Here is a 26,295-nt window from a genome sequence, read left to right as displayed (position 1 = left end):
CACTTGGTGTCCGAGAAATGACGACTACAACCATTTTCATCATCCTCTGTCGAGAACATGGGCATGATAAACCATTTTTGAGCACCAGTTATCAGGGATGCGATGTATTGAGCAATTGTTGGCAGGGACTTATATTTTAGCTCGCCTCTCAGTTTTACACTACAGTATGCATGGTTCCCTTTGTGTTACTGGTTTAAGATGAGTGACAGATATCACTTGATCTGCCTGCGATAGACGTCAGTGCAGTGTAAAGATGTATAACTCCAACAACTGACAATATAAAGACAAGACAATCCTCATGAAGTAAGAGTTTATTTTAATTTGTTGAAAGAAGTTTGCTTACGTATATAACAAAGACAGGAGATTCACAGATGAAAAATTCTCGATTTAACAACATTTCCTTGTCGTATAGGTTCCTTTGTATCAATAATCGGTATCATGTCTTTTTTAACAAGCATTACTGATCGGACAAAGCTCAGTCATAATGACTAGTATATGAATGGTATTTCTATACGAGATAAATGATTTATTTTTCCATGAAAAGTTCCTTTGCCCTTATTCTGATGAAAAGCGATAACATGGAAAATTTGTATTACAGTTTTCGTCATTTCAGTGTAATATTATAGATTATATAAATATATTTAGTTATTTCAAACCTGTAACCAATTTCGGTACACTTAAGATTAATTGGCCCCGGTGAACTGTTTCAAAACGAGTACTTTAGGTTCATGTTAGGTACATGTTAATTAATAAATCCTTATTGACTATTGCAGTGTTTCTAGAACAAAAAAGCCCTACTGTCCGATTATAATATCTAATAATTTCAAGATTGGCGAAACTTTTCAATAAGAAACCTTTCTTCAGTTAAGCATGTTAATCACGCAAGCCAAGTAACAAAGCGTTTAACCCAGCATCTTAAACATGTAAAACAAGAAAGTAGAGATTCTGAGTAACAACAAATATATATATATGTATCTTGTCACAAACTTCTTTTTGAAGAAAAATATTTATCAAACCACCATGCATCAAATGTCCGGTTACAGTTCTGTTTAGATATTGTATTTACAAGGATATTCTGTTACAAACCGTCCCTTTGGGTACATAACAATCGCCGGGGTATCGTATTAATGACTGTATCGTTCGTAAAACACCAGCAGAAAATGACGGTATGCTATACATTTTATCTAGTTTTATCAGACAGATATTTATCCGTTAATGTTATTTCACAAAACCCTAGCTATTGTCGAATAGATTACAAGTTGAGTATTTTTTTCATGCCATAGTATTTCGTTTGCGCAAAACACTTTTCAGACGTTAATCAAGATATGTTTCTTCTCCAAAATGTTGGCTAGGGACTAAATCGCATTCTAAGGTATTCTGTGGAGATGTTAAATAGATAATAAATAACTTCTTTTTTGCGAAATATGAAAGTTGTTTTGATCGTCAATGGTAACGCTAATGAAATGGAAAAATCAAATTCCCAAATGCTGGTAGGGTACATATTCTTGTGACAGCATTTGAGATGATAAATCTACAATAATAATCTGATTACGAAGAATGTTGATGATCTATCCAACCTGTCAAACAAAACAGTCGTACGCCGGGCTACTCTATACAAGTTGTTATTTTTCTAGAGCAGAAAAAAAGTTATATTTATACACAAGTTTGAACAAATATATTTCATGTATTCACACAACAAGAATAATATGATATAGTTTAAAATATTTTCATTTGATTATGAATTATGTAAAAATATATAATTAGAAATCAAAGATTTACACCAATTAAGGAACAGGGTGTGTATATTACAAGGAGTGTATTGACGTAAAATGTATTGACATCGCTACATGTACCGACACGTGTATTGACATCGCTACATGTACCCACCGACATGTGTATTGACATCACTACATGTACCGACCGACACGTGTATTGACATCGCTACATGTACCGACCGACATGTGTATTGACATCGCTACATGTACCCAACGACACGTGTATTGACATCGCTACATGTACCCACCGACACGTGTATTGACATCGCTATTTGTACCGACCGACACGTGTATTGACATCGATACATGTACCCACCGACACGTGTATTGACATCGCTATTTGTACCGACCGACACGTGTATTGACATCGCTACATGTACCCACCGACACGTGTATTGACATCGCAACATGTACTGACACGTGTGTTAACATAGCTACGTGTTCCAAAATGTAGGGTACTAAAACAGCCAAGTGTTCCAACATGTGAGAGCATTAGCATAGCCACGTGTAGCTATATTTGAGATACTGACGTCTACATCTCTAGATGTGCTTATATTCATTGACATCGTTAAGTGTAAATCAACACAGAAACGTTTTGAAATGTCGCGCTACGTTGACAAACATGGGGGTGGTTTTGATATCAATGTTTAGCGATCGAGGAGGTATTGATAGTTCCTCATTGGTTATGTAACAACATATAAGATTTTATCTTGTTGAATAAATAATTAAATAATCAGAACATATTTCCGTTAATTGTATCAATCACAACTCTAATAGGTTTATACGATACATTATTAACAGCTCCACGTCAACCAGCACAGAATTATAACAGAATCTTAATGAGCTATAAGTGATAAAGTATTGCTATACCACGTTTCAAATGTTAAAATTATCAACTCAGCGTGGCAGTTTATAAAGCGAAAGTCTGTATTTTGCATTACATGGTCAAAAACGTTATTGACTGCAAGACAAAGTGGCAAAAAGGTTAAGCGTGGCTATATTAACACTCATCATAAAATATATTGTTTTTGATTTAAAACCATATTCGACCAAGTAATTACTACTGACTTTCCTAGCTCACAATCACGCTGTCCTTTTGTTAAATAGAACAGCTTAAAACAAGTCACGACATTAAAGTTTTAGGTCAGGAGAGAAAGATTAAAACCTGTCTATAATTATAACAATAATGATAAAAAAACATACATTGTAAACATATCAATGATATTGCTGGTAAATAAGCTACCATGACAAGAGACCTAAACACTGGCACTTAAAATAGAAAATAAAACCACACGATATACACATCCAAAATATTGCTAACATTGCACGCGATACCTGTATCTAAATGCTACATTGTTTTACTGAACAAAACAGCTCTAAACGTAACGAAACAGTCTAACCAATTCTACACCAACAGCTCTAAACGTAACGAAACATTCTAACCAATTCTACACCAACAGCTCTGTTGGTAGACAACTCTGTCTATAATCCTGGTATATCGACCATCCTACTGATGGACGAATGTATCAGATTCTCTGTAACAACAGTAGACTATATAATACGATAATTACGCTCTGTTTACAACAAAACATCAATTCTCCTCATAACAGGTTAATCTAACTTTTATATCTAATTATTTATTAATTGAATTTGTTACAAAAACCAGCATTAAGTCACGCGCATGTCCTGTTTTCAAAGCGTCTAAAAGACAGGGCTATATTCTATACAGTGTGCCATTAATAGGACCAATTTATTTGCATTTGTGTGAATGTTGAAATATATAAATCTAACGTATTTGAAAGATGTTGAAATACAGTATTGGGTTTACGCTGTTAAGTAACAGATCGGTACTTGATATCTATTGTTATTGTATGTATTTGGCGGATACAAAAGTGTTGAATATCTACTGCCTTTGTTGTTGTGTATATTTGATGGAAATAAAAGTGTTGAATATTTGATGGAAATAAAAGTGTTGAATATTTACTGCCTTTGCTGTTGTGTATATTTGATGGAAATAAAAGTGTTGAATATTTGATGGAAATAGAAGTGTTGAATATTTACTGCCTTTGCTGTTGTGTATATTTGATGGAAATAAAAGTGTTGAATATTTGATGGAAATAAAAGTGTTGAATATTTACTGCCTTTGCTGTTGTGTATATTTGATGGAAATAAAAGTGTTGAATATTTACTGCCTTTGCTGTTGTGAATATTTGATGGAAATTAAAGTGTTGAATATTTACTGCTTTGCTGTTGTGTATATTTGATGGCAAAAGAGTGTTGAATATTTGATTGAAACAAAAGGGTTGAATATTTTCTGCCTTTGCTGTTGTGTATATTTGAACTGTTGTCAAATTTAGAGACGACAGTATTGGATTTTTTTCTACTGCTGTAGTAGACATCATAGCAGACAAAGTTATTGCTTATTTACTTGATAAGAGTCAAGAATGTTGTATATTGGTAACGTTTGTGTTTACTTAACGGGGTAAAACGTGATTGTATCTATAACAGCTGTTGTGTAGATTTAACTTGAGGAAAAATGTTAGATATTTCCTTCTGTTGTAGATACAACAGGAGACAAAAAACGTTGGATATTCACATCTGGGCCCAGTTGTTCAAAAGGTGAGTAGGCTAATAACATTTTAACAACATTTTTCAAATCCTGATATAAAAATTTCTGGTCGAACTTACCAGACAAAACTTTATGAAATTATGTAATTCTTTCCTCTCTTCCAGCTGACATAATTTAAAGATGATACACTCACAGGTTTTGCAACAAATGAGAAATGAATTTTTCACTAATCAAGTGATTAAGCTAATCACATTTTTAACAACTGGACCCTGTTCTTTAGGTATAACGGAGATAAAAAATGTTAAGATAAGAAACTTTATATAACGTCGCACACATATTGACAAAGAATATTAGCTCATGTGAGCTATTTTTGCGACAAACATATTGTATATTAATTAAGTTGTGTATATTTTAGTAGATACACCGAGTTTTGCTGTTGATGTATTTATTTGAAGGGAGACTTAAGTGCTGCATATTTACGACAGTTGTGTAGATTTTATTGGACACACATTGTTGTATATTAACTACAGATGTGTACACTTTTTGGACACAAATTGTTGTATATATCTGTTGGTGTTGTGTATATTTGAAGGGAGACTTAAGTGTTGTATATTTGCAACATTTGTGAAGATCGGGACCAGAAGACAAGAGGTGGTAATTTTGACGCACAGATTATATTTTTCTGTTACTTACCTGGTACAGACAAAGTTAACATTAATTATTAAATAAAATAAATGTGCGTCACATACACACATTGATAAATACAATCTGTTGTACACAAGTTTTAAACGTTCATATATTTCAAGACGACCAAAATAAATCATTGCACGTGATTAAATTGATTTTTCAATATGAAGCACTAGATAACTAGTTTATGATGGTTTTCGTCTTTGTTGCGATAATTCCTGTAACACGCCTGGTTGTATACAGTCATTCTGGTGATGTCAGCTGTATGGATGTTCGTCTTAAGGGGGGTCGGGGTTTTCCACGGGGTGTACGCTTGTCCTGAAAAAAGAAATATTTTGTCAATGCTGATGACATTTTACAGCATTTTATTTTGTTATTCTAAATAACTTGAGATGATTTGTTTTGCTGTATATTTTAAATGTCGTTGATTTATTGCTTAACCATGCAAAGTGTCGTGCAATATACAGTTTTTTTTGTTATAACTTCTTGTACATAAATAGTCATGATATATATATATATATATATATATATAACGAATGATTGAGTATTGATTAAATCTTATATACTGCTTACAAACCTCTGTTTGCAATCGATATATTATAAAGTGTTTTAATAGCATAGAGGTGATATATACTGTACATGAGTGTTATTTAACAGAGAGAAAAACTAGGGTAAAAGCATGCAAAATCCCGACGAATAAAGATATAAAAAGCTACTGATTACTTCAGTGTAGAAAGTGAGGATATACACTCAAAAGTGAACTTTACGGATAAACATGATCAACACTGCTGAGCAAATCAAAATATTAATAAAAAAAAATGTATCATTTTTGCAAATAACATGATCTTTAATTTATGTTTCCACTTTATAAACTTGCTGATATAAGCCCATTATTAATTCTTGTCTTTATGTAATGCCTCCTCTGTGACTTTACACATTTCGTTATTGCTTAGATACAATCGGTATCATTTAAATATGATATATTCGATTGCAGTGTCAGCACCGAAAATGCATTCATCCTTCACCAAGATATCTCCAGCCTTGACACGTTAGAAATGACTCCACCATGTGTCTCAACATTCATTCTGAGCGTTACGTTAGTATTGAATCACTGTTTATATGCTATAGAATGTGGAATTAACAATTGCGCCAATTAACTGACTTAATTAGGAATTTCATAAACAAGGAAGTTAATAGTTAATTCTGCCGCTAAGGTCTAATAGCTCAGAAATCAAGCACGTGATGAAATAATTGAACGCAAACAGAAAACAAAATCAAAACTACATGCGTATAGAAACACTGTGTCGTTCACTATGATAGTTAAGCAAAAATGTAAAAAAAAAAAAAAAAAAAAAATTCATAAATAGTTATGCTACAAATATTTTTCTAAGATCTTATTCTAAGTAAGAACTATCATATTTTTTGATATTACATTTGAAGACATAGCTTCAGGACAGGGTAAAGGGACATATCCCTGTAGCATGGTTGTAGTCATCTGATCATTTCTAGCAATGCGTACGATTGCAGAACGGGGAGCTCAATGATCCCACATATACTTCGGTACGTCTGTTTGCACATGTTGGAATTGTTATTACAATCAGCCTTTATACAACAATTGAATCCATCCATGCAAAGATGTCCTAGATGAATTTAACTCTTAATCCGCCGGCTACAAGGAGAAAGATTTAAAATATACGCGTATTCATCTCTTTTGGGGGTTTCTATGATAGGAATGTAACAACCCTCTATATCTAAGGTTAGATATGGTTGGATCAAGTCTGTCTTATATCTCTTCATCTATGCGAGATGATTAGTATTTAACCTGTATGTTACGGTTTAATTCATTATGAATGATAATACGGTTAATATTGTACATCCCAATCTAGATTCTAGAACGTATCGACACTGTAAGCTTTTACCATCACTGACGATTCCTAGAAAGACACTAACTAGTTGATGAATTCATTTTGGCACTTTTCTAACTCTAAATTCGTAATGAAAGGTTTTGATACCTGGTGTGTCTGTTGCACATTTTAAAGTTTAATAAAAAGTTTTTTTTTTTTTTTACAATTATGGTCGTTCTATTGACCTACAATTTTCTTGAACAAATTGGCCATAAAAAATAAGTCCCGTCTTTTTTAGTTGGGATTTAGCTGATGGACAATAGACTGACAGATACTGCACCTCGACATAAACTCCCCGGCCATTTTTACGAAAGGAACTAAGTTATTAAATAATACAAAAATCAATTCATAAAAAGGGTATATAAGAGGTGTAAAATTAGCTTCATAGTAATGAAGTCATTGCAGAATGCAAAAGTAAGTGACGACATTTTATGGGGATGGCTTACCAGAACCTCTAATCTAACACTAAATGCCAATTAATTGATAATATATGCAATCAACAATCGGTCAAACGGTTGGAAAGCAAAACGAAATGAAAAAAAAATGAATATTTACATAAATGAAAACCCCACCAAATTATAACATACAATAAATAACTACAGTTTATGTGTAGCTAATTTCCGTGAATCATATACCTTCATCTTCAGCTTTCCGCAATGTCAGGCTAAATAGAATATAGTTACATATTGTTACATTGTACTTATAGATCAAATAGGTAGAAAGCATGTAATGAGTTGTCTTGGTAGAAGCAGAACGTTATTTCACCAGTTAGACTTGAGATAAACATGTCAATTGCGATAGGATCCACAACGACACAAGTCTTGTTTCTGGTGCACACAGTTATGTTCTTGTTAGTCTAGCGTTAAATATCTACATATCGTAATATTGAATACTCTCCTCAATATATTGAGCGTTTACACACACTCTCTAGTAGCTGGCGATGATACATTGTACCATTGATGCTCGACTTACGTTTGATTTCGTCTCGAACTCTGGTGATATTTTATGAACAGTAATTAACTGTGTTGTAAGATTGAAAATCGCATGTAATATCAAAAAAATAAACTAATTCCTAGAGCGATACCAGGGGTCACTATTTATGTATTTTTTCTCTAGCAGTTAAAATTGATTTTTGTGTTGCACGTATTACTTTGTTTGTCCATACCAATATATGTTTTGCACTGATATGGCTATTGATTATCAAGAGAAAATTTCAATTGATGACCTTTAAATCATTCACAAGGAATGCGCGTTTTCACGAGCATCAGCGGTTAATACGTCACAAAACATCGCCAAACTAAAAGACGTGTGGAAAGGCGATATATAATTTCTGTAAGTCAGTGGGTATATTCAGATTATATTAACGATAAGATGTTGACTGTTAAGGAATAATATTCAAAAGGTTATGTTCTATATATATCGTCACAATATATTGTATACAGTCAGCATAGCTATATGGTGAAGAATTGGTACAATCCTGAATATCGTGCTATACAACCTTGTTTTCAAAAACGGGAATAAACAACATATGCCCTGAAAATTGAAATATTAATTATTGCTTGATACATTCAAAATACTTCCTTAACTTCGTGTGTTTCGAGCAAAGTGTATCGTTATGTAATTGGTAGGAATTTTATATGATTCGGTGAAGTGTTTTCTAGGGATCACGTGATCACATTTCTAAGCTGGAACAATTAAACCAAAACAAGGCGCACTCATACCAAGTTGAATGTTAGTATTGGACCCTTACACCAGTGTAATTCACAATTGTAGGCTTTAAATAGCAAGCAGACAAAACTGAATAACCAGGGAACTTACTGAAGTTACATATTCACTTTGGTTTAACTATGCTTACACCGGTGTTGATGTCTTCTTTCACAAATTCAATACTTAATGAAATCCATTAATAACGTATCTTTCCATTTAAACGGGAAAAACGAAGACACAAACGGCCAGCCGTTTGATCTAATTGCATTGTTCCTTTGAATTACGTAACTAAACAACAATGTCCTGACAGGTGTGAATTTCCCTACTTATATCCTCAAATTCCGACCATCCATGTGAACCAGCCGATCTTTTTAAGTTCAATTGACATATGTTTTAGTAGGGCTGTTATGTTCTAGATCATCATATTATGTTTGTGTATAGATAGGATACGTAATTATCTTATTGTTAATTTGCTCAGTTAGTTGGTTAGTCCTGTGATAAGTATACTTAAACAATCACTGACACGTTACGAGTTAGTTAAACACTTTGCAACTTTGCTCTGTTGGATGGACGTCTGATCTAGAAACATTAAAGTCATAAGATCTACGATATTTATGTGAAAAACATGTGTCCGCTTTTAAGGGACAAGACTTTCAAGCTGAATAAATGAATTAAAAACATGCCTTAAATTGATTGTTTTCAATCTCATCATCTAATTAAGGGGATATTGACGAATGATTTCCGCCATCCCATTATTATCTTACCTTCATAAATACCTATCGATTTTCAACATACAAAAGTCGCATTTCTCGTGTAATATACAAGGTAAAAAGAAAGTTCATACGTTTTCACTACACATTTTATGTTTACATCAATTAAAACGGACGATGCATATTTTTTAGATTCTATATGCGTTTGTTTAAAAGCAATTTCATGGTATAACATCACAAGGTTGACAAGGGATTGTGTTAAAACTGTAAACACATTAATAAATATATTTTGTAAAGTATAAAACAACATGCTTTAAATAATTTAAGATAAAAGGTCAATATATGTTAAAACATTTAAATTGGGTTAGCTTACAAATTGTTTTTACTTACAGCGGCAGGTATCGGGGAGGCTACTTCTTTGTTTGACGTCGGCTTGCTCGCAGCGTTGATGTATTTCCACGCGCGTTTAGCCTGGTCACGAGCCGTAGCCTCTGACTTAACGCCCACACCAAAGATGTCTTCATGGAACCGATTGGCCTCCTACAATTAACAAACAAAAATGTATGTTGCAGAGACAACACAGTCCCCGAGTCGAGACTCGAACTAGTGACTTTTCGGCCACGTAGCCCTGCATCCTATCAGCGTACCTCAAACTAGCATAAACAATTAACTTGTTCTTGGTACTAATTAATTCTGTTTGAACAATTTTTGATTTATGCGGATGTATGATACATTTTATTTTCAAAGCAAACGTTAATATAGACACATTATCTAAAAGATCTCGCATGACCGGGCTTGATTTGAACTTTTGCCGAGACAATATATTATAGACCGAATACCTCAATACATTCGGAATAAACCATAAACCACTTCATGTAAGGACTGCGCTTTGATTTTCGATCTCTATATCCACTGATCAATGTTTGGTTTTTTGTCAATTTTAAATCGTCATACTGGAACATTTTCTGTTTTTCGATAATCTGATTAACATTTAACAATATCACTTTAACTAACGACACAGATACATGTACTTTATAAAAAAAAACCCCAAAAAAAACTGTTGAGTCATATATTGATAAAGAGAGTCGAAACTGATCTTTAGACACACGCATACTCTTGGCACATCTGGCAAGTATTTGGATTACAAATATACTTAATCATTAATATACATGTATATATTGTATTTCGAAAGTAAAAGAATATGACTTTACAAGTAAATTAATAAGGATTAAAGACGAAATATGATGACTGACGCGAAGATTTGTTTTTATTTGTTTTTAACGTGAACACATGGTGCACACGTAGGCGTTATTTTGTTCTGTAATGATATTTCATCTATGTAAGACTTGACTTTACGGACAATATATATGAAACAGTCAATAATGATAATTAATACTTTAATTAGTTTTACATGCCGCTATATCACAGCAACATGGCCGTCTCAAAGCGGTTTACAAATCTTTTATCCGTGGTTATTGGGCCTTTAGTAACCAGTCAATGTCTTTCTCATCACCATGGAAACATACACCCGGACCTGCCATTTCGGCGTTAACAGCCACGGCATTTCTTACACTGCCCTACCACGTAAAATATCTAACAGCTTACACACAACATTTCTTACACTGCCCTACCACGTAAAACATCTAACAGCTTACACACAACATTTCTTACACTGCCCTACCACGTAAAACATCTAATAGCTTACACACAACATTTCTTACACTGCCCTACCACGTAAAACATCTAACAGCTTACACACAACATTTCTTACACTACCCTACCACGTAAAACATCTAATAGCTTACACACAACATTTCTTACACTGCCCTACCACGTAAAACATCTAATAGCGTACACACAACATTTCTTACACTGCCCTACCACGTAAAACATCTAATAGCTTACACACAACATTTCTTACACTGCCCTACCACGTAAAACATCTAACAGCTTACACACAACATTTCTTACACTGCCCTACAATGTATTCATTTACAGCCGACTGAAACATACGCAGTAAAGTACTTTGTTCAACGATACAACATAGTGCCCGAATCGGGACTCCAACTAGTGACTTTTCGGCTATGTAGCCCTGCGTCCTACCACCGTACCTCAAAGTAACATAAACAATTTAACTTGGTCCTTGTAATATTTCTGTTTAAACAATTTTTGATTTGTGCAGATGTATGATAAATATTTCATTTTCAAAGCAAAAGTTAATATAGACACATTATCAAACAAATCTCGCATGACCGGGCTTTATTTGAACTTTTGCCGAGATAATAGATTATAGACCGAATACCTCAATACATTCGGAATAAACCATAAACCACTTCACGTAAGGACTGCACTTTGATTTTCGATCACGACATCGACTGATCAATGTATGATTTTTTGACCATTTTAAATCATCATATCAGAACATTTTCTGTTTTTCGATAATCTAATTAACATTTAACAATGTCACTTTAACCAACGACACAGATACATGTACTTTATAAAATAAAACTGTTGAGTCAGATATTGATAAAGAGAGTCGAAACTGATCTTTAGACACACGCATACTCTTGGCACATCTGGCAAGTATTTGGATTACAAATATACTTAATCATTAATATACATGTATATATTGTATTTCGAAATTAAAAGAATATGACTTTACAAGTAAATTGATAAGGGTTAAAGACGAAATATGATGACTGACGCGAAGATTTGTTTTTACATGTACATATGGTGCAAACGTAGGCGTTATTTTGTTCTGTAATGAAATTTCATCTATGTAAGACTTGAATTTACGGACAACATATATGAAACAGTCAATAAAGCCAACAGGATAATGGGAACATTTAGAACATACACGTATTTAGATGAAAATACTTTTATATGTAGCTACTTGCATACAGCACTTGTTAGGCCACACCTGGATTTTGGAGCAAGCATATGGAATCCGTTCACACAAAAAGATATTAACAATATTGAAAAAGTTTAACACAGAGCAACAAAACAAATACTTGGATAAGAGGAATCAAGCTATGAGAACAGATTAAGGAAACTAAAGTTACCAACGCTGAAGCACAGAGGGTGGAAATGATACAAGCATATAAACTAACACACGGGTACAACGGCACTCCTGTAACGGAAGGATTCCTCAATATAAATGTTAACAAAATAACCAGAAGTCATAGTCTACAACATGAGAAAGGAACGCATAAACTTAACGTACGGAAATACGCAGTTAAAGAAAGAATTGTCAGATATTGGAAGTCTCTACCCAATGATGTCGTCACATCATCGACACTGAGAATATTTGAGGCCCGGCTGGATAAGTACTGGGACAACCAGAATGTTTTATCAACCATGAAATAGACAATAATGAACTTATCCACTGTCGTAAATCATGGTTATCATGACTCTTGAATAAATTACTCTTTCTTGAAGCGAGGACCAAAGAAACCAGTATCGTTTGATCATGTGTGTACAGCGTGTACAGCCGTCTCCCGACTCTTAACCCACTTTCTCGATCCGGTCGACTAATTTAACGGTTGATTTAGAACGTTTAATTTGATATGAAACAGCTTTGGCCTGTTCGTGTTTAATTGTAACATTTCAAATATAAATCTTGACAGACCTGCAGATGTTAATATAAGACTTCCCAAAGCATCATAAAATCACCAGGTCCGTCATAATTTCGTAGACGAACTACTCCGGTCCAACCAATCCAACCGATTGTACCGCGATAAATGTAAAACGGCCCAATTAGTGGCGAAGTTGTCATCCTAACCAATACCATTTTTATTGGTCGAATTCATTTTTCAGGATTATTATGGAAGTTGTGATATATAGTTATCTGACTCTGATAATAAAATACTCACCAGCTTTATTCTACATAACTTACCCTTAATTTCAGCATGACGAATTTCGCATCTTCCGCCGATAATTTCCCATACTCTTGTATGATTTTACAAAGTGTTGTTGAGACGTCGTTCGCCATCTGCACATCACCACATACATACACGTGCCCTCCACGACGAAGGATTTGCTCAAACACCTCCTTCCCGTTCTGTTTCAGCACATCTTGGACGTACACCTGTTAGATAGAATACAAAAGCCTTAGATCTATTGTAGATCACGCGACCACTCCCGCGCCCCTCCCCCGGCTTCCCACTTGAGGATTCAATGCTTTTCCAGCTGACGGCCATTCTTGCGACATGTTACCATTTGGTTGTCAGAGGCAGGAGAATTGCTTTGATTAATGTACTTTTGGTACCCCCCCCCCCCCCCCCAAACTGTGACATGGTTATAATAAACGGGGCATTATAATGACTTACTTACCTTTGGTACCCCCGGCTCCTGGGACATTGCAACGACTTACTGACCTTTGGTACCCCTGGTTCCCGGGACATTGTAATGACTTACTGAACTTTGGAACCCCTGGCCCCTGGGACATTGTAATGACTTACTGACATTTGGAACCCCCGGCCCCTGGGACATTATAATAATTTACTTACCTTTGGTATCCCTGGCTCCCGGGACATTGTAATGACTTACTGACCTTTGGTACCCCTCGTGCCCGGGACATTGTAACGACTTACTGACCTTTGGTACCCCTCGTGCCCGGGACATTGTAACGACTTATTGACCTTTGGTACCCCTCGTGCCCGGGACATTGTAATGATTTACTTACCCTTGGTACCCCGGCCCCTGGGACATTGTAACGACTTACTGACCTTTGGTACTCCCGGCTCCCGGGACATTGTAATGACAAACTGACCTTTGTACCCGCTCGCGGACCATTGTATGACTTACGTTACCATTTGGTACCCTCGGCCAGGGACATGTTATGAACTTACGTACTTTGGTACCCCCCCCGGATCGGACATGTAACAATTGTTACCTTTGGTAACCCCGGATCGGGACATTGTAACGACTTACTTACCTTTGGTACCCCTCGTGCCCGGGACATTGTAATGAACTTACTTACCTTTGGTACCCCCGGCTCGCAGGACATTGTAACGACTTACTGACCTTTGGTACCCCTCGGCCCGGGACATTGTAATGAACTTACTTACCTTTGGTACCCCCGGATCTGGGACATTGTAACGACTTACTTACCTTTGGTACCCCCGGCTCCCGGGACATTGTAACGACTTACTTACCTTTGGTACCCCCGGCTCCCGGGACATTGTAACGACAAACTGACCTTTGGTATCCCCGGCTCCCGGGACATTGTAACGACTTACTGACCTTTGGTACCCCGAGTGCCCGGGACATTGTAATGAACTTACGTACCTTTGGTACCCCCGGATCTGGGACATTGTAACGACTTACTTACCTTTGGTACCCCCGGCTCCCGGGACATTGTAACGACAAACTGACCTTTGGTATCCCCGGCTCCCGGGACATTGTAACGACTTACTGACCTTTGGTACCCCTCGTGCCCGGGACATTGTAATGAACTTACGTACCTTTGGTACCCCCGGATCTGGGACATTGTAACGACTTACTTACCTTTGGTACCCCCGGCTCCCGGGACATTGTAACGACTTACTTACCTTTGGTACCCCCGGCTCCCGGGACAGTGCTGTGTACACATTGGTGATAGATTTGTCTTTTTCCGCCTGGGTTAACTCTGATTTGTAGATATGGTCCACGTTGTTCTGCCTACACCCAAAGTAAAGGTATATGTCTCCCCATCCTTTCTTCTCTCCATCTGTAACATGAACATCGGTATCTTAATGTAAACCTTATCTATTTTACAATAATAGATACTGCGAGAAAACAGCTTTTCATAACACTGATTGGAAATGCGTGGAAAAGAATCAACAAATGTAACATTACACAACAGGCCATACGTGTTGGTTCCGGCAGCATATCCCGGTCAATCTTCCGCTGTTGCCAGAAGCTCCTGAACGGCGCTATTCCGGTACCGGGTCCTATCATGATGGTCGGCAGTGTGGCATCCTCCGGCAGGTGGAACTGAGGGGCCCTGATCATCAAATAAATGAAGGTAATTTGTGTACTTTTGAAAAGTCTTAAGAAATCGTAACATTGTAAAGAAGTTACAAGTTAAGTGAATCAGAGAGCATCGGCTATGAAACTGAAATGAAATCCTGATTACATTGAGATGATAGAGCCCCCGATAGATTTGATTTGTTAGAATCAGAAAGATAAGCTATGGAACAAAGATATTACAGTTTGTCATGTATCTATATCTGTAAACAGAATGGGTGTGTTAATGGTTTGGTTGTTATTTACAAATCATTAGGGATACTAGATTGTATTCCAGTTTCTAGTAACTGTATAGTCATATTATATTTAATATCAAGCTTGTCCAGCGGTATGTGTCCTTTTTAATGTTTTTGCATGTGCATAAACTTTCATGTGTTGCGTGGTTAGTAAGGAACCACGAATTTGAATGCAACGAATATTGTTATATATCGAAAATTTGCCATTTTTCATTGTCCTCGCTGTTAGAATTACTTCTTTGTCCCATATATATATGTCGTAGTTGTACTGTGATGAATATTTATAATATGTGTACAATTTGCATCCATGTATGTAAATACATTGCGATCCAGGAATTCATATCATCTTATAGACGACTTCCACTATTATCATGTCAGGATATCGGGTCGACCATTGAAACGTTCTTTTTACGAACGTCGATTTGGCGCAGTGGTATAAGCTGCGGGTATCGTGAGTTCGAGGCCCGGTCAGGGAACGAGTCATAACGTTGTCTTCCTTCGTCAGTTGTGTTACTATGTTATATATCTATTTATTATGACAATGTATCATATACATTATGTGTTGGTGATCCAAAGATAAAATTTTTAATTTCCTGTCGTAGTTGTACTGAGATGAATATATACAGTATATATATATATTATTGTTATATCATTGCTGCATGAGCTAACCACGAAATAATAAAGATCCGAACCTCGAAAGAAAGTACACACGAACCTCCCATGTAATACAGTATCTGAACTTATCCTAAGGCTTCACATCTTACAGCAGGTCAGTGGAACAAAGTCTGCTTGGTATAAATGGTAGTGCATGGGTGAAAACTGTAGGACTTTGAACAGATACTGTACAAGGGAGAGAACTGTGTTGGGTAAGATCTGAATCTATTGGTCAGGAGTACTTACGTTCTAACGAGACAAGGCACGATATCCCCTACTTGTAGTCTGCTAAGCCACGTGGAACACACCCCCTCGTGTTCCGGTCCGACGCCACCTGTATCGATTAATATCATCATGTTCTATTAAATTAAAACAGTTAATATGTTATGCTGAACGAAGTAATATTGTATTGGGTGTGAAAGTGTATATTTACTCTTCATGAAGTTGTCTCCCTTAGTACGTTGAAATAGTTTGTTAAAGATAAGTAATAAAATACTAAACACTCAAACCTTGTACAATACAAGTAATATAATATTATTTTTCTATTCAAAAGCTGAGATAATGAAAAGAGTCTTGCCTTGGCGTTGGAGTTTGCATGCAAATGCAATATGATTTTCACTGTATATATGCATTGCATTGATATACGGTAAGGTTTCAATGAATTGTAGTTGTAAACGTACCCATTGTCTGGTATCTAACAATGGCGACTGTGGCGTGGATTTCCCCGGGGTAAGCCTGTGGGGACGAGCTGATGCTGTAGAAGCGCTGCTGTAGCAGAGGCATCTGTGTCATCAGTAAGGACGGGTTGACCTTGACCGAAGGGAACTCCTCTAGAATCTCCACCAGGTTTGGCTGAGTATCCGCCTTCCAGTCCTCGTAAGCGTGGATATCCTGCGTACATACAACAAATGAATCTTCCTTTGACACTTGGAAGGTTTGTATCTCACAAACATGAATTAATAGTAATACATGCGTCGTTAATTAGACGTAATATGCTATTAAGTTGTTTGACTGCAACAACAAGGCCTTACTCGTCCTTCAAACTGGACGCTATAACACTTAATTAGGATTCAATTCCGCGTAAACAAAGGTGGATGATGTTTCTAACCTTCACATCAATAAACAGCAAGATAGAAGTTATATCTTGTTGAATGGTTTGGAGGACTTCGAATTTAATACTTTTGTGTTATCATATTGAATACCTAGTTTAATTTCCAGATGTTTCAGAATTTGTTTTTGAATGCATTTGATACCAATCGATGCAATCATCCTGATCACAAAAATATTTTACCGTTGATAACTTAAAGCAGTCTTTACCGAAATATGACACTACACCGATTTTACTCAAATAGTCTGTCTGGTATATGCATAATGCTTACATTAGCTAGGTTTTCCAGTTTGATCCTATCTACGTCTCGAGACGACTGTGTGGCCAGCAGGTGCAGGAACGCCTGGGACGGGGGCGTGGTTATGTCAAGGAAGTGTGCAAAGGCTGTGCGCATCGTACACACGGGGATCCTTTCAAAGTGACACCAACTCTTCGTAGTTCCTGAAACATCCGTATCGTAGTGTTTTGGTACATGTAGTATCATAGTGCTAGATGTCAGTGAACTACACACAGGTCAGTTATTGTCGACTTTAAATGTGTCTTTAGAAAATGACAAATTATAGACCAAATAAAGAAAAAGAAACTGCATCAGACGGCTGTTTCTTCTCTGTAGGACTCAGTCGTGATGAAAAGATGAAGAGTGGCAATACAAATTGGTCTAAACAAATATTTAAAACAAAAAACGGATGGGGTGGTATGGGGTTGTTGGATTGTTTATGGGGGAGGGGTAGTGTGCGTTAACTCATGATTTGACGAGGTTAGTATTTTCTGGGTATTGGATCATTGTCACAGAACACGACTGCGTTTGTATGATATGCAGCGATGTCATTATTTGTCTGGAATTAAATAATATAATTTCAATATTGAACACGTCGACTTACATACGTGACCAACCAGCCAATAATAGCATTATATGTACCTAGTGGTGTGGTTCTCTCCTGAAGAACCTCCAACTTAATCAGCTGATCGGGAGGGGGAGCATTGTGTAGCCTGGACAGTACCCCGTCCACCAGCTTCGTGGAATTAGCAGGGAATATTGCAATGTGGTCCCCGGGAGCATAGTTGAGGTCCTCTGCACCCATAGTGTCTAACCTAATGAGCATGGTCTCCCGACTGAAGAACAATACACATTCGCTTATTATATGTGAATACATCATCATTGATTATTTCTTATTAAAAGACTTTTGATGAAAGATTTCAAATAAGTAATAATCAAATGTTAAGAATTAATCAGTATTTTACTTTTCGTTCTGTATATGATGTAAATCGAACAGAAACATATTCGGATCATTGAAGTAATTCTTTTAAATTGAGTATTTTGGTAAGCTACTCCGATACAGATATACTAACATCGAAATATTTTCACAGAATAAAAAAGCACCGTCTGAGATGACTCATCGTAGTTGTTAATCTAACCATGGGATAGCAATTTGACTAAGAAAACTTGACTACGTCATACCTGGAGTCCTTGGACTGTAGTTGTTCTGTCGATATCAGTTTACACGATTGTACTTGTCTGCCGTGTAGCTTTGTCAACGCTGCAAAAAGAACACGAAGCTGTATCAGTTATTTGGTTCAAGGAACGACACAAGGAACCACACAAGGAACAACACAAGGAACCACACAAGGAACAACACAAGGAACAACACAAGGAACGACACAAGGAACCACACAAGGAACCAAAACGAACCACACAAGGAACAACACAAGGAACCACACAAGGAACCACACAAGGAACCAAAACGAACCACACAAGGAACCACACAAGGAACACACAAGGAACCACACAATGAACCACACAAGGAACAACACAAGGAACACATAAGGAACACACAAGGAACCACACAAGGAACCACATAAGGAACCACACAAGGAAGAACATAAGGAACCACACAAGGAACAACACAAGGAACCACACAAGGAATCGCACAAGGGACAACACAAGGAACCACACAAGGAACCACACAAGGAACAACACAAAGAACCACACAAGGAACAACACAAGGAACCACACAAGGAACAACACAAGGGACAACACAAGGAACCACACAATGAACCACACAAGGAACCACACAAGGAACAACACAAGGAATCGCACAAGGGACAACACAAGGAACCACACAAGGAACCACACAAGGAACCACACAAGGAATAACACAATGAACAACACAAGGAACCACACAAGGAACCACACAAGGAACCAAACAAGGAACCACACAAGGAACCACACAAGGAACCACACAAGGAACAACACAAGGAACCACACAAGGAACCACACAAGGAACAACACAAGGAACCACACAAGGAACCACACAACGGACCAAACAAGGAACCACACAAGGAACCACACAAGGAACCAAAACGAACCACACAAGACAAGTGTTTACCTAGCACTATAGTATACTTTTATATCATAAAATCTAAATATCAAGACAAAAATAAATGTAATTAAAATCTACTGTAATATCTAGTAATAAATGCTGCATTTTGATAAAATTGAAAATTTTGCTGTCATAGAAATACATTTATTAAAACTATTTTCAGAAGATTTTGCTACTAAAATCTTTACAAAATTGTTTAGATCTGGACTAATGTAAATTACAACAGTAAGACAATGTCTTACATCCGGTGATGTCTATCTCTTTGTCATTATCCTCCGGTGTCAGTCGGAACTTGCCAGGGGACCACGAAAAGTCTGTATTGGACAGAGCACCTGTCGCTTCCTGGATGGCATTAGCGTCGCCAACACAGAATGTTTCGCATGCCATCTATAAATATATTGCATTCGAAATCATGATAATGTGACCAATACGAAAAACATAGTTTATGCTAATTTTTGTTTGAATCTTTCCGTTCTGAGTTCAGTAGAATCAAGGCAGTCGTACTGTGTTTTGAAAATTTGATTAAAATCACACTTATATTTGAAGTGACATGATAAAAAGTCTTTCAGATTGAGCAATATAGTTACAAATTCATTTGTTGCTTAGTATCTTACAAATATACAGTCATTTAAACTTTAAAATCAATATATTTCTGTGCCACAATAAATCATACCTATCTTAAAACATCTACATCTCAAAGTTAAAGTTCCGTACATAAATATAAAACTAGAGACAATCTGTTTATCACAAACCTTGAATGTATCTTGTGCCCACAGTTTGAAGGACTCCTCTTGTCCACAGAGCTCGTCACCCTCTCCCATCTTACTGATCCGTTCGCCTCCAAGGGCATTAAGCATATTGTCAACAAAGTGAGCGAATGCACAGAAGTTTGGATAGGCCCGAGATCCCAGCCCGAACACAGAGTAACGTAAGTTGCTGAGAGGACCTGTCTCTGCATTCAAATTATCATCATCATCTTCTTTCTCTTTGTTTTCGATCGGCGATTCCGAGTCGCTAGCCGTGCTCATCCGGAAGTAGGACATGGACACACTCTCTCCACTGCGAATAAGTTGTTCTCAAGTAAGCATTTTTTCAGCATGTTTATAACTATTCTTTATAAGGCAGTGTTATCATTTTTTATTGTCGCCATAGACACCGTATTTCTACCATTACCGGTATACATACAACTACACCATGACTGGTTTTAACCGGTTTGTATTGAGGAGGAACTCATTTCTTTTATTCTTTAGCTGTCTTTAGTTTGTTCTAATTAGGCTTTATTATTAACATTGAATGTGTCCCTGGGTATGGATGACGTGGAACAATAACTTCACTACAATGCAAGCAACCATGCTAATATGATGGATTTTTTCTCGTTTGAAATAAACGGCTGGTTAAACAACCCGTCATCTTAAATAAATTTAATACAAGATGTAGGTATTATTTCTGTCCAGTAGTTCTTTATTTTCGTGTTAAATTGAAACTATTTCTAATGAACACGACACTTACTTCTTTGTGTTCTTTGGGCTCTTGAGGTCGTGCAGGTTCTTGGCAAACGACTGTCAATTTGAGGAAAACGATGAAAGAGAATCATAATAGAGTTATCGAACATCTTTCGGTATTCGATACATACCTACCCGACTTGTATGATTGTATTGTATGGTCATTATATAAAAATTATACAAATGAAAAGTTGAAAAGTATCTAAAGTATCTATATGAAATAAATACTTTTTTCATCTCTTTAACTACAAATATCAATATCACCATACTTATTTTAGTTGGTCTTGTTATATAATCTTATAATCTTAATGTTTATTGTATCTTTTTCATATATTAGACTAACTAATTTGTACGACACATTCGCAACTCATTTACTGCAGGGAGATGGCTTAAAATAAGAGAGTACTCTTGTTGTAGAATCCCGGTATTTAATTGTTTAAACCAAAAGTATGTATAAAATGAGGATGATATAATTATGTTATTTAAATTAAGACAATAAGTATAAGCATATTACCTCTCCATTTTCAGGAGGATCGCCGTTACCAAATGTGCTAGAGACAAATAGGACAAGTGCTTCGTGTTCGAGGTCAATGATGTCGTACGCATCCATACTGAGGACCTGCGGTTAGAACAATACAATAACCTATTGTAATATATCAATCAGTTTAATGCATTTCTTTAACAAAGTCGTTTTTGAATAAAAATACTCTTCTTACATTGGAAAGAGTAAGTTGTCCTTTAAACCCCATATTTTTTCTGTTTTTTTGTTTGTTTTGTTTTTGTTCCGTTTTTCTGTAGGTCTTTTTTTTTGCATTTTTGTGATTGCTTGTAAGTTTGTAATTAGCGATGAACTTTGTACTACTACTCTAAACATTTGTTGATATATAATGTGTAAGATTTTGTTAAGATGTATCATATACGTAACATGTGGTTAGAATAGTTAGGATACATAAATGGGTATGGTTTGGCTGAGACATACAATGTACATGTACCTAACATTTAAAATGTTTAATATACGAATTCAATGTGTGTGGTGTGGTTATGATATAGGAAACTTTTGAAAATGTCTATCTTAATATGTGTTAAGGTATAACATCCAGATTAGCAGTGGAGGTAAACTTTTATTCCAGTTGATTGACATTTCAATTTTAGATAAAAAAAAAACAACGATATTAATAGTTAACCATTCGTTAGTTACGTCAATATAGACACTCTCTCAACACGTACCACAAGATCTCTAATCATTACAGAAATCTCAGCATAGACCCTCTCAAGACGTACAAGATCTATAATCATTACAGAAATCTCAACATAGACACTCTCTCAACACGTACCACAAGATCTCTTATCATTACAGAAATATCAACATAGACACTCTCTCAACACGTACCACAAGATCTCTAATCATTACAGAAATCTCAACATAGACACTCTCAAGACATACCACTGGATCTTTACAGTAATAACCTGGTATACACATAGAACAATGACCTTCCCGATAAGTGGAGAGATTTCCAAGCCCATTGTTTTAGGAACACTACAAATAATGATGTTAAAGAAATCAATGCCCTACCTTAGCATCGAATCCATGTTTGAAGATCTCACACAGGGTGTTTGCAAACCTTTCGGATTTACCCGTTTCGGTAGCGTACAATATGGTACACTTCACACGCCGTGCGAGTGCCTTATTCATTAATTTGGCTGAAAACTTCACAGCTCTACAAGAAAAGAACAATGCAATGTTTAATTATTCAACGTATGGTCGATATGGTATGAAATCACTATTTCAAACAAGTCCACACTGGCCGTTATAATCGTTATTAGGTAGGGTGTAGACTTAACTGGTAGAACAAGTAAACTCACGATTTCCTATCAAGTACAGAGTGCAATTAATGCTATTACTTCACAATGTTTATTCTGGAAGGTCTGCTCTTTCATAGGATGACGTTACATATACGTTAATTACGTCAATATGAAGTCTTATAATCACGTTCCCATGTTAGTTTGCAGCTTGTCTCCGATATACAAATGATCAATATCGTCTTTGTGCCGGTACTTAAAACACTACGTTGTAAGTTACTAAGTAATATATATTATCGATTCGGTGGGGTGGTAGGTTGGCGCTGTTGTAACACACTCACTTCTCACCTAGGAGACTGGGGTTCGATTCCCCGATGAGACGTGAAAAGCAATGAGGTTCACCTGCTTGACCACGTGGGTTTGTTCATGATACTCGGAATAGTACTCAGTTTTATTTGGGCAAGCAAGAATCATTTATTAAAGTCATAATAACTCGTTGCTGTAAATGGCTCAAACGTACAGTTTTACACATCAAAATGTATATGATTGCCTTTATCAGTAGGTCATAGCCTTTATGCAGGTAAATACTATGCCACCCGTTTTCTATATGAAATATAATTCATCTGAATATCTTTTCCTTTTTTTATTTACCCTCCCCCCTGCTTCATACATAGAGGAATTCGTCAGGGTTAACTGTTAGTAAGGATTGCTCAGATTCCCCTAAAGGTATCATTACATGAAGGACGCTCGATCTTACGGAAAACCTATTACTTACTCCTCGCCCACATACCAACACAAATCATTTAAAACGCAATGGAGTAAAGACTACCAATGTAGTAGAACTACCAATGGAAGCCCCCATAGAATCACACTAGATTAACCCACGGTAGGAAACACGCATAAGGTAGTCCTACCCTCATCAGAATTGTCTAGACAGATAGCAACCTACCCCCTACTCAAAACAGAAATCTGTATGATATCAGAGTCCCACAAGTACTAATCAGACACAAGGTGCTCTTATGGTTATCTATCTTATGGTTATCTATCTTATGGTTATCTATAATCACAACAACAGCGATATTAACCTCATGATAATTCTACCGCAACAAGAACCACTTAGACGGAAACCGACATCTTGGTAAACTTTCCCACAAGAACTTCTCAAAAAGCGCATTTGTGGTAACCTTATTACACTTTTTCTCAGACAGAGCATGTTAATACAGCAACCTATCACCGCAGACACTCAGAGTGCCCTAACGGTAACATATCACTGCAGTCACTCAGACAGAGCGCCCTAACGGTAACCTATCACTGCAGTTACTCAGATAGAGCGTAACCTATCACTGCAGTCACTCAGACAGAGCGCCCTAACGGTAACCCATCACTGCAGTCACTCAGACAGAGCGCCCTAACGGTAACCCATCACTGCAGTCACTCAGACAGAGTGCCCTAACGGTAACCTATCACCGCAGTCACTCAGACAGAGCGCCCTAACGGTAACCTATCACTGCAGCCACCAAGACAGAGTGCCCTAACGGTAACCTATCACTGCAATCACTCAGACAGAGCGCCCTAATGGTAACCTATCACTGCAGTCACTCAGACAGAGTGCCCTAACGGTAACCTATCACTGCAGTCACTCAGACAGAGCGCCCTAACGGTAACCTATCACTGCAGCCACTCAGACAGAGCGCCCTAACGGTAACCTATCACCACAGACACTCAGACAGAGCGTAACCTATCACTGCAGTCACTCAGACAGAGCGCCCTAACGGTAACATATCACTGCAGTCACTCAGACAGAGCGTAACCTATCACTGCAGTCACTCAGACAGAGCGTAACCTATCACTGCAGTCACTCAGACAGAGCGCCCTAACGGTAACATATCACCGCAGTCACTCAGACAGAGCGCCCTAACGGTAACCTATCACTGCAGTCACTCAGACAGAGTGCCCTAATGGTAACCTATCACTGCAGTCACTCAGACAGAGTGCCCTAACGGTAACCTATCACTGCAGTCACTCAGACAGAGCGCCCTAACAGTAACATCACCGCATCCACTCATACAGAGCGTAACCTATCACTGCAGTCACTCAGACAGTGCGCCCTAACGGTAACCTATCGCTGCAGTCACTCAGACAGAGTGCCCTAACGGTAACCTATCACTGCAGTCACTCAGACAGAGTGCCCTAACGGTAACCTATCACTGCAGTCACTCAGACAGAGTGCCCTAACGGTAACCTATCACTGCAGCCACTAAGACAGAGTGCCCTAACGGTAACCTATCACTGCAGTCACTCAGACAGAGCGCCCTAACGGTAACCTATCACCACAGACACTCAGACAGAGCGCCCTAACGGTAACCTATCACTGCAGTCACTCAGACAGAGCGTAACCCATCACTGCAGTCACTCAGACAGAGTGCCCTAACGGTAACCTATCACTGCAGCCACTCAGACAGAGCGCCCTAACGGTAACCTATCAGGTACAGAACCAATACCACTTGACAGGTCAAAATATGCCGATAATGAGAGCGCCCGGGTTGTTCTGATGATGGCGGTATTGACAATTGTCTCATCTTTCAACACTACAGTTTGCGACAGGCTTGATCAATTAATGTCAGTTGTTTAAATAACGCTGTTGACATTTCGTCGCCTTCATGACATTCAAAGGTAGAGTGATATCAATTTACACTAAAATTAACAATGTATTACACGAGGATATCTTTACTTTTTATACCGATATTGACTTTGGTGTCCCGTGCTCGTACATTATCTGGTACAGATATAAGCTTTGTCATGTTGTACCATATGAATATTGACTTCATTGAGGTCGCCATAAGTTGTCCATTTTTATGCTTTTCACCTCCACGTTTGTTCAAGAACAGCGAACGACTCAAATTATTGAATGGGCCATGCCTCTACTTTATCAAGCTATAAGTGACATTGGTTTTACTTGGTTTAACATCCGCAAAATATAAGCCCCGTGATACAACAGGTGAAACAATAGCAGAAAGGAGCTGTTTTACAATTGTCCTTATATAATACTAGTACTTACCGTGCGAGTTCTTTGAATCCGAATTTCCTCTTTGGTCGGTCTAGAGATTTTGTTTTGTCCCGGTCCTTTTTCCAGACATATGTTTTCCAGGGATCTTCCTGTTATATACACGGAAAAGAAAGTATGGCTGTGTTATGATTACAATCTAACTCACATCAAAAGACATAATGATGAGGCGACATCACGTGACACTGA

At 37.2% G+C, this 26,295-nt stretch overlaps 1 protein-coding gene across 3 annotated transcripts in view; it reads right to left on the bottom strand.

Annotated features, from left to right (window-relative positions):
- Positions 1-295: 295 nt before the first annotated feature.
- The window catches only part of LOC117333205 (nitric oxide synthase, brain-like), a 203,146-nt gene continuing 177,146 nt past the window's right edge, over positions 296-26,295 (bottom strand). For 2 of the 3 annotated variants that reach the window (XM_033892379.1, XM_033892378.1), the window contains exons 12-27: positions 26,101-26,198; positions 22,816-22,960; positions 21,757-21,861; positions 21,250-21,299; positions 20,493-20,799; positions 19,983-20,127; positions 18,819-18,897; positions 18,279-18,472; positions 17,631-17,800; positions 16,932-17,142; positions 16,498-16,585; positions 15,205-15,338; positions 14,905-15,062; positions 13,248-13,439; positions 9,743-9,892; positions 296-5,349 (exon numbers count right to left, since the gene is read on the bottom strand). In XM_033892379.1, coding sequence (XP_033748270.1) covers positions 5,275-5,349; positions 9,743-9,892; positions 13,248-13,439; positions 14,905-15,062; positions 15,205-15,338; positions 16,498-16,585; positions 16,932-17,142; positions 17,631-17,800; positions 18,279-18,472; positions 18,819-18,897; positions 19,983-20,127; positions 20,493-20,799; positions 21,250-21,299; positions 21,757-21,861; positions 22,816-22,960; positions 26,101-26,198 — 2,301 coding nt within the window. In that variant the 3' untranslated portion in view covers positions 296-5,274. Of the gene's footprint in view, positions 5,350-8,433; positions 8,469-9,742; positions 9,893-13,247; positions 13,440-14,904; positions 15,063-15,204; positions 15,339-16,497; positions 16,586-16,931; positions 17,143-17,630; positions 17,801-18,278; positions 18,473-18,818; positions 18,898-19,982; positions 20,128-20,492; positions 20,800-21,249; positions 21,300-21,756; positions 21,862-22,815; positions 22,961-26,100; positions 26,199-26,295 lie in introns of all 3 variants that reach the window. The other variant, XM_033892380.1, reaches the window with a different exon arrangement.

The sequence above is a fragment of the Pecten maximus genome, chromosome 8 (genome assembly GCF_902652985.1).
Source record: "Pecten maximus chromosome 8, xPecMax1.1, whole genome shotgun sequence".
Lineage (NCBI taxonomy): Eukaryota > Metazoa > Mollusca > Bivalvia > Pectinida > Pectinidae > Pecten > Pecten maximus.
Note: the sequence above shows the minus strand (reverse complement) of the source record. Positions and strands in the feature narration are given on the sequence as shown.